Source organism: Haliotis rubra, unplaced genomic scaffold, assembly GCF_003918875.1.
Source record: "Haliotis rubra isolate DU_JTF1 unplaced genomic scaffold, ASM391887v1 Scf662, whole genome shotgun sequence".
NCBI classification, from domain to species: Eukaryota; Metazoa; Mollusca; class Gastropoda; order Lepetellida; family Haliotidae; genus Haliotis; species Haliotis rubra.
This window is the reverse complement of record NW_025767371.1, coordinates 427286-436982: the sequence shown is the minus strand read 5'-3', so window position 1 is coordinate 436982 and position 9697 is coordinate 427286. Positions and strand designations below refer to the sequence as shown.

The 9697-nt window shown below is 43.3% G+C and overlaps 1 protein-coding gene across 1 annotated transcript; it reads right to left on the bottom strand.

Annotated features, from left to right (window-relative positions):
- Window positions 1–1536: 1536 nt before the first annotated feature.
- On the bottom strand, window positions 1537–9284 carry LOC124257501 (pantetheinase-like). The gene is made up of 2 exons (XM_046691580.1): window positions 8785–9284; window positions 1537–3971 (listed from the first exon to the last, which is right to left on the bottom strand). Exons 1-2 carry the CDS (start codon window positions 9019–9021, stop codon window positions 2613–2615), a joined length of 1596 nt encoding a protein of 531 aa, XP_046547536.1. The 5' UTR covers window positions 9022–9284; the 3' UTR covers window positions 1537–2612.
- Window positions 9285–9697: the final 413 nt, after the last annotated feature.

Genomic DNA, 9697 nt, shown 5'->3' with positions numbered 1-9697 from the left:
GGATTCTGGATTATACCTGGATTATACCTGGTCCATAGCTTCCCAGGGTCTTCCTAACAGTGACCACACAGGGATTCTGGATTATACCTGGATTATACCTGACCCATAGCTTCCCAGGGTCTTCCTAACAGTGACCACACAGGGATTCTGGATTATACCTGGATTATACCTGACCCATAGCTTCCCAGGGTCTTCCTAACAGTGACCACACAGGGATTCTGGATTATACCTGGATTATACCTGACCCATAGCTTCCCAGGGTCTTCCTAACAGTGACCACACAGGGATTCTGGATTATACCTGGATTATACCTGGTCCATAGCTTCCCAGGGTCTTCCTAACAGTGACCACACAGGGAGTCTGGATTATACCTGGCCCATAGCCTTCCAGGGATCTTCCTAATAGTGACCTCATTAAACTGAGATGCCGGGATATACCAGGTCCATACCCTTCCAGTACCTAGAATATACATCCTGGAATAAACATCCCGGCATCACAGTGGGGCGATGTTACTGTTAGGAAGAGTACATGATAGGCGTTATACAAAGTATATCTTGGCATTTGTATTACACAGAGTACATGATAGGCGTTATACAAAGTATATCTTGGCATTACACAGAGTACATGATAGGCGTTATACAAAGTATATCTTGGCATTTGTATTACACAGAGTACATGATATGCGTTATACAAAGTATATCTTGGCATTACACAGAGTACATGATAGGCGTTATACAAAGTATATCTTGGCATTACACAGAGTACATGATAGGCGTTATACAAAGTATATCTTGGCATTACACAGAGTACATGATAGGCGTTATACAAAGTATATCTTGGCATTTGTATTACACAGAGTACATGATAGGCGTTATACAAAGTATATCTTGGCATTACACAGAGTACATGATAGGCGTTATACAAAGTATATCTTGGCATTACACAGAGTACATGATATGCGTTATACAAAGTATATCTTGGCATTACACAGAGTACATGATAGGCGTTATACAAAGTATATCTTGGCATTACACAGAGTACATGATAGGCGTTATACAAAGTATATCCTGGCATTACACAGAGTACATGATAGGCGTTATACAAAGTATATCTTGGCATTACACAGAGTACGTGATAAGTATACGAAGTACAGCCTGACAAAAAATCTGGATATTAGTGACCGTTCATACTTTATAGCTGGGGTTTGATGGTGATTTGTGGAGAAGCTTGTACACTGTGAGTGTACCCCCCACACCTATAATTTATGTACCACCATACCCCACGTCCCACACCCCACCCTTCCCATATTTTTAAGCATACAATTTTAATAAAATTACGTACAAAATTACTGACCCTCCAGTACCTGTGTACAAAATTTATATTCACTCCCCTTCCCCCCATCTCCCAGAACAAAATGGGGAACCCCTCCCCTTAAAATCATCACAGAGACAACCATAAATTATCAACGGTCCCTTATTTGAAACTATTGCACGAGAGTATTCACATAAGCGACTGAAAGACAACTTAAAACCTGATCAGACAATACAGTTTACCTATACACTGAATGTTATACATCTTCCTCCTGGTGGGAACTTCGCTTGTGCTACTAGCCTTTCACATACAGCCTACCAGCGACACGAGTTCTTGACTGACTGACTGACTGAGTTTGGTTTTACGCCGCTTTTAGCAATATTCCAGCAATATCACGGCGGGGGACACCAGAAATGGGCTTCACTCGTTGTACCCATGTGGGGATTCGAACCCGGGTCTTCGGCGTGACGAGCCAACGCTTTAACCACTAGACTACCCCATCGCCCCTGTGTACAGCGTCGACAAACGAGACAGAACTGTTCACAAAGTTTGATTATGTTGTGCATTTGTACCTTGTCGTTGTAGTTTTCATGTGATTATGGTTTGTTTTACAATCCAGTGGGCTACCTCTAACATAAGGTTTAGGTTTGTTGTGTCTTTTCTTGTTTGTTTGGACATATTGTTTTATTTAAAGACGAAATCAAACAAATGTTTGGTTAGGGAACTTGGTTTTAATCTTCATCTTGTGAAAGCTTCTATAAGACGTAAGTCTTGCTGCAGTATATTTAATGTACAATTACATATGTGTATGTGTCAGATTGGAAGTTTATTGAAGATATCACATAAAACTGTCCAGACAACCACGACCGTCGAGTGTAAACAGATATCTTGTTTTGTTGACTACCTTAAAAATCCGGTAAAAGTTTATCTTCTTTCATTTCCCTGCACTGCGGCTAAATGAATTATGGGGATTCTGAAGGTAACGCTGAACGACCTGCGGTGAGGTTGGTGGAATGGCCCTGTGGTGGAAGCGTTCGATCGTCACCTAAGGTTTGAAAACCTATATTTCCCTTGCCGTGGTGGTGGTAGTGGAAAAGCCAAGTGGTTAAGCGTCGCTCGTCAAGACGAAGACCCAGGTTCTATTCCCCACATGGGGGCAATGTGTGAAGCCCATCATTTCTGTAGCCCATATTGCTGAAATACTGCTCAAAGCGGCGTAAAACTAAACTCACTCACTCACTTGCTGTGATGTTGCTGATATTGCATGAAGCGGCGTAAAATCATTCGCTCATTACAAGGATCTACGTCAGAGTGGAGTTGTCTCTAGAGTATAGGCGACCGAACAAAGATGCAGTGATAAGTGGTTTGGAAAATCCATTTCCTCCATGAAGAACTCTGTCTGTAAAAGTCCATTCTCCTTGCACAAGTCCGATATAGTCTCCATTAGAAACAAGCACTTCTGGGAAAATATATGGTGTTGATAAGTTCCCACTAATTTCCACGAAGTTAAACATAGAGCTTGATCGTGTCACTGGTTCCCCACAATTGGACATATTATTACCCGGGCACATCAACACGGAACAGATCTGGGTGAAACGCCCGTCATCTAAACCATTAAATACTGCCAAAACAAATAAATCTTCATGGGCAGAGGTGTTCTCCCTGCTGTACACCACCGTGCAACACACCTCGTCTCTACAAGCACTTTGATTCCCAGCATGGTGTTCCAGGGCCACAAACGTGTAGTTCTCACGTGGCAGGGAAGACAATCTGGAGACATTAAACCTGTCAACAAGCGTGTCAGTCGTGTCAGCTAAACGTTCTTCAGATACAAGAGATGGAATTCTGTCCTCTGACGTCTCTCTCTTATTTTGTTTCATTTTAACAACACGCCATTTTTCTCTATTCCTCTGCAAATACCCAAGCGGATATTGCATATCTGTCTCTATAGAATCTACATCAGCAACCAACAATTTACCCCCGCTGAAGATACTGTCGTTGTAGTAGTATGTTACCGACCCCTTTGGAGTGTAGATGCCGCTGCCGTGGAATTTATACACCGGGTAGTGTATATTGGCCCCGAGGACGTTGACCCCAAGGCCCTTGGCGAAAGCAGAGTGAAACTCCACCGCTGCCAGATATGGAAGTCGGTCCATCCAGGCCGTCGGGAAGATGATGTTTCGCACCCCTTCCTTCTGGATCAGCTCTACACTAGGATCGTAGAACAAGATATCAAAACAAGTGATTAGACCGAACTTCCCAAACGGTGTCTCAAAAGTGGCCAGTTCTAATGGCGGCGTATCAAACTGATTTTCCTTGAACAGATGACGCTTGTGATACCTGGCGACGAGAACTCCTTCCGGGTTAAAGGTTACATCGGTGTTGTACTGATACTGATCATCTTCTGGGCACTTAGGGTCGTTGCTATGGTTACATGGTTTCCTGTCACCCATGTTTGCTACAACATACATTGCGTTATCCCTCGCTATACAGCTTAGCTCCCGTTGTATTGTGACGTCGATGTCGCTACCGGAAGTCACGCATGGATTCCATTCGGTAATGCGGGGGTCGGGGATTTCTTCCAGGAATGGTTTGATGGTATTCCGGCTGAATATCATGCCATATATCCCATCTTCAGGAAATACTATGATATCAGCACCCTGAAGGACAAAAACCCAACGTTTTAACAATATCAATATATTTAAAGGAAACCGTTATTGTGGTCAAAAATTATTTTTTTAAATTTTTACTAATAGTTTAACATGCATCCTCGCTGATACAATGCATTATACCTCCATTCTGTACACCCGTGAAGATCCGTGAGAATTGATCTTCAGGAACCCATGCTTGTCGTAAGAGGCGACTAACGAATCGGTCAGGGTGGTTGACTTGGTCGTCACAAGCCATCGTATCCAAATTGCGAAGATCGATGGTCATGATGTTGGTCACTAGATTGTCTGGTCCAGACTCGAGTATTTACACCGCCACATAGCTGGCATATTGCTGAGTGTGGCATTAAACAACAAACCAATCAAAATTTCTATAGGGGCGTGTCACGCTTAGAAACAGCGTTAGAAAGACATATAGGTACATAGACCCTACCCTAGTACTATATAAAAGGAAAAGGATGTAACGACGGAACCACCCCTCCTCAATCAAAGTTAGATTTCACCACGTCAGCTATTACTAAGGCGCTGTCGAGGCTCGTGGATCGAAAGCTAGATGATTTCCCTACAAGATGAGCTATAAATGGTCACAATCGGATCATTATTTCAAAAGTTATACGCCACGACTCACCGAGAACAGCTACCTTCGCAATTCCAAGCCAAAATCATGGATCAGCCAAGACAGCGAAAACTCACGTTTATAATTCGTTTATTAATTCCAGCCACGCTGACAACACCTATGTAGGGCTAGATTCGATAGGCAGCGGCATTCCACGGGTCTAAAAACTTATTGCAACATCTACAAATCATTTTCTCGACAGTAAGCAGGCATTTTCACCAAAACAATCGGCAATCATACTCACTTATCGGCCATAGATGGTGAAATCTAACTTTGATTGCGGAGGGGGTGGTTCCGTCGTTACATCCCTTTCCTTTTCTATAGTACTAGGGTAGGGTCTATATACCTATATGTCTTTCTAACGCTGTTTCTAAGCGTGACACGCCCCTGTGGTGGCATCGTCCTTTGGATACAGAAACGCCAAATATAGCCATGCAATGAAAAACTGCTGAGTTGGTGAGAGCCTGAGAACGTGGCTTCACTCAACACACGGAGCTGACTGGGTTATGTGCCCTTGGTATTTAGCACCAAGGAATTGATATATATTATTGCCGAAGGAATCAAGGATGACTTCATATTATATGTGTGTCAGACATGCCCCGAGACAGCTCAAATGGAAAACAGAAACAGTTTAACAGCACACTAAGTCACAACGCGGCAACAGCCCGCATTGCCATGGAAACGGACAGCACGTGAAACCCATATCACTTAGTAATTGATTTTGTGTTAGTCACCATTTTTATTACATACAATAATATTTTATTATTTTCAGTACTGCATACATTTATATGATATAGATTTTGATAAGTTCTTATTATTCTCTCAACACACGACAACAATAAACGCCCGTTGAATGATAGATAGATAGATTGGCTTTGTTTCCTCCAGATATGAAGATTACAAGCATTTAAACATCACGTGATATTTACAGACAAGTGAATATATGAATGCATCAGAAAGTTAATGAAACAGGAAATTGCATTTACTGACGAAATAAGCCACAATTAATATTATTTGGCACCAGGTATCAAACTGCATCTCTTCCATACAGTCTGGGAATCCACCAAGGAAGAATGAGATGATGGAGTCGTCATCTTTTGACCATAAGTGGGCAAAGCATTTGACATCCATCAAGTCAAATACTTTTACAAACAGTTCGTCTCTCTCTGACATGTTCTTGGAAGAGACCCGTGAAGATCCGGGGTAGAATAGGTCTTCAGCAACCCATGTGCTTGCCATAAAAGGCGACTATCTTGTCGTAAGAGGCGACTAACGGGATCGGGTGGTCAGTTTCGCTGACTTGGTTGACACATGTTATCGGTTCCCAATTGCGCAGATCGATGCTCATGCTGTTGATCACTGGATTGTCTGGTCCAGACTCGATTATTTACAGACCGCCGCCATATAGCTGGGATATTGCTGAGTGCGGCGTAAAACTAAACTCACTCACTCACTCTTGGAAGATGGTATGAAAACATGGTTCACAAGGTCATAATTCGATTCTAGTGGTCTACATGCAATCTGGACAATTTTAGATATAACATTAAATTTCAGGGGAAATTGGATCTATAAAGTTTAAGTGAAAGTGTCAATACGTTTTCAATAACTAATTGACTGTTGGTGTGCTGCTACTGATCTGTTCAGTGCTAACCCAATAAGAACCATTTGAGGATAGTACCAGGTTGGTCAGCAAAATGATGACAAACACTAGGCGAGTCGCCCTATACTATATCAAGGCCGTCAGTAAATAATCGAGTCGGGACCAGACAACCCAGTGATCGGCACCATGAGCATCGATCTACCCAATTGGGATACAATGACAAGTGCCATTCAGGTCAGCGAGCTTGACCACCCGATCCCGTTAGTCGCCTCTTACAAGCATGGGTTACTGAAGACCCATTCTAACCCGGATCATCACGGGTAGACAAAGATGAGAACAAACCACACAGGGAAATCGTCAGACTGGTTCCCTGGATGTGAGGCGCTGGGGTCAGAGCTGATATTTTCCAGTTCCATTTCAAATCATGTGTATGCAATGAAGGTTGAAATTTTCTCACTATTTAGATAATAACTACACAGATATGATCTGATTTAGTTCACAGTCCCAATTAGTTTCAAGGGACGATCTCTCACGCCGTCAGCGCGTGGTCGGTCGTGGCAATACTCTCTAAATCAATCAGGTTGGGTGAGGTCAGGTGAATTTGGGTTTAACGTCGTGCTTGAGAATATTTCGCTCATATGACGACGTGCATGCGTGTGTATGTGTATGTGTGGCTGCTTGTACTAGTCCAGACTTAAGCTGGTTTTATAGTGCTAGCCCACCGAGATTCCATGCCGCAGTGAAGCATGAATAACCCACTCAGACACATCAGACACCAACAAGTACCATATTTTAACGTCTTTTGGTATGACGCGGTCGGGGATCGAACCCGCGACCTTCCGCTCTCCGGGCGGACGCTCTAACCACTACACCACGGAGGCGGTCAATCAGGTTGGAACACAAATATATACCACTGCACTCTAACTGTGAGTGCTCTTTAAATTGATTTGAGTAGTATCGGGTGTTACACTGTAAATAACATTATAGTATTGTTCATAAACATCCATTTCGACATTTGCTTTACTGAGGACCAACCTGCAATGTTCCATGTGCAAATCTACATGAAAATGTCCTTGTACAAAGTTGGAGTGAGTTTAGTTTTACGCCGCATTTAGCAATATTCCAGATATATGGCAGCGGTCTGTTAATAATCGAGTCTGGACCAGACAATCAAGTGATCAACAGCATGAGCATCGATCTGCGCAATTGGGAACCGATGACATGTTTCACCAAAGTCAGCGAGCCTGACCACCCGATCCCGTTTGTCGCCTCTTACGACAAGCATGGGTTACTGAAGATGAATATTCTAACCCGGATCTTCACGGGTCGTATAAAGCTGGACAAACACAGCTGTTACAACTGTCTTATCACAAATGATGTGTGTATTTGGATAAACAACACATATTGAGAGACTTTTTAATTGGCGTAATTACACAGTAAACCCTGATAATATACACAAAGACCTTAGTTACGCACCCCCTGACATATCTCACAATTGAACGAGCCCCGATCTTTACCCTTTACCCATATCTGGGACATGATTGGTCGTCGTGTGCAACACAGGGATCCTCCTGTACAGAACCTGGCCCAATTAGAAGCTGCTTTACACGAGGAACGGCGTAGACTGCCCCTTCAGGGGATCAGGAGGCTGACAGAGGGTATGAGGAGGAGAGTGCTTGCTGTCATACAGTCACATGGAGGTTACCCTCGGTAGTTACCTTGATTCGTGTAAGACACACAAATGACATTTTGAATGCTCACATTCAACAATAAATTCAACATTAAACATTCCACGGTCATACTTGTACAGACATGGTTTTGTATTAAAATCAGTGTGATTTGTTTTTATTGAGCAATTATCATCATAACATCAACATGGGTTCCAATCTTTTAGTCGTTGTTTATAAGTCGAAGGGTCATATGGGTAAGAAAAACCCATGCTTTTCCATCGTGGTCACCATGAGAAGCTTTATGTACTTTTTGTAAACCTATCATTGCAAAAATACAAGGGGTGCTTACTTAAGTTCTTTGTGTATAGTATATGCATTACTATGATTTTCCGTCTATCATATTATCATCACGTGGGACGCGTGAACAAAGACATTATGTACAATCCTACTTGAACAAAGTGCTAGCCAAACAACAATTGGTCGAGTTTATATCTCGTTTCACATAAGCCCTTCTCGGCCACCATACATAATAGACGTCTTACGAGAGGGATATATATTCCAGTATACACCAGACTGTAGCTTATTAACACATGTATGAATATGTGAATAGCACTATCAGTTCTACCGTCATGAATTGCGTAATATAATGCACTTTGTTATAGACAAGCCATGCGTTAGTGGACTGTGGTTCAAGATATGTTACCTTAACCTTTCCACTCTGGTATATACACTCACAAACTAAGAGAGACACCAAGGACCTCAAACTATGAATCAACTTTATAAATCTACACCTCTTCATGCGACTGTGCTTGGAATCTTGATATAAATTGAAAACATCAGACAACACCCCCCGTGTAGAGCCTCACCAGCTCGATCACGCTTCACAACTTGTGTTGTGTTCGACATGGGTCAGCTTACCTCTCTAGCAGCAGCAGCCGCCTGCATCTTGTAGACTTGTATGTTCTTCATCATCTGTCTGACAGCCTCTCCCCTCGACACAGGTACCAGCAGACAGCTCCAGGGTATGTGGACCGCGTGTTCATACACAGCCGCCCTGTAGCCGCCTCTCGGGGAGAAAGTTAATGGGGAAGCCTGGGTCATTAAGACCCACCCCGCTAGGACCACCAGGAAGCGGCAGCCGAGCACCATGTCCATGTTCACTGACGATGTTGCTGCTGTGGATGTTGTAACTTGCCGTTCAGGTTGTAGCCAGTGACAGCTGGACGCGTGGGTAATCAGGTGTCGGTTCTCTAAGCGTCCTGCTTAGCGCCATGTCACTGTCCAAAGTCCAAGGGGGGTAACACCAGTCACCGCGAGAAGATAAGATTCTCACATACCCGTTCGACACGGGGCGAGAAAAGAGTTTCCAGCAACCTTTGGCTGGAGAGGTCACAATCTGGATCCAAATAGATTAAATCGGTTGTTGCATCAGGTTGGGTTGTCCGAATGACATGGTCGATGATATGTCAATATAAATATTCCAATTCACTAGAGTACATGTGTGTGGAGAGATGGGAGACGAGTTAACCCGTTCCTTCAGTACACAGGTACTACCTATACACATTCAACTTGGGTACATCCTGCCTCTCTGCCTCCCCACTCAAGCTCACACACGCATAGACAGACACACAAACACCACACTGCCTCACTTGCTCAAACTCACTTGCTCAAACATTAAAACACTCTCAGCCATATGGCATAATATGTACGAAATAGCATGAGCATCGTCAGGTTGCAGTACACGTGCACTGTAAGATAATAGAGGGTCTCTCCGAGTGTCCGACCGTGAGTTTAGTTTATACGCCGCACAACAACCATCGCAATATTCCAG

What these genes read in the sequence shown, in the direction of transcription:
- LOC124257501 (XM_046691580.1), bottom strand. Translation starts at nt 9,021, where the DNA reads ATGGACATGGTGCTCGGCTGCCGCTTCCTGGTGGTCCTAGCGGGGTGG. An exon ending in CGGCTGCTGCTGCTAGAGAG is followed by an intron (nt 3,972 to 8,784) that starts GTAAGCTGACCC and finishes TTTGTCCTTCAG; the next exon opens with GGTGCTGATATCATAGTATT.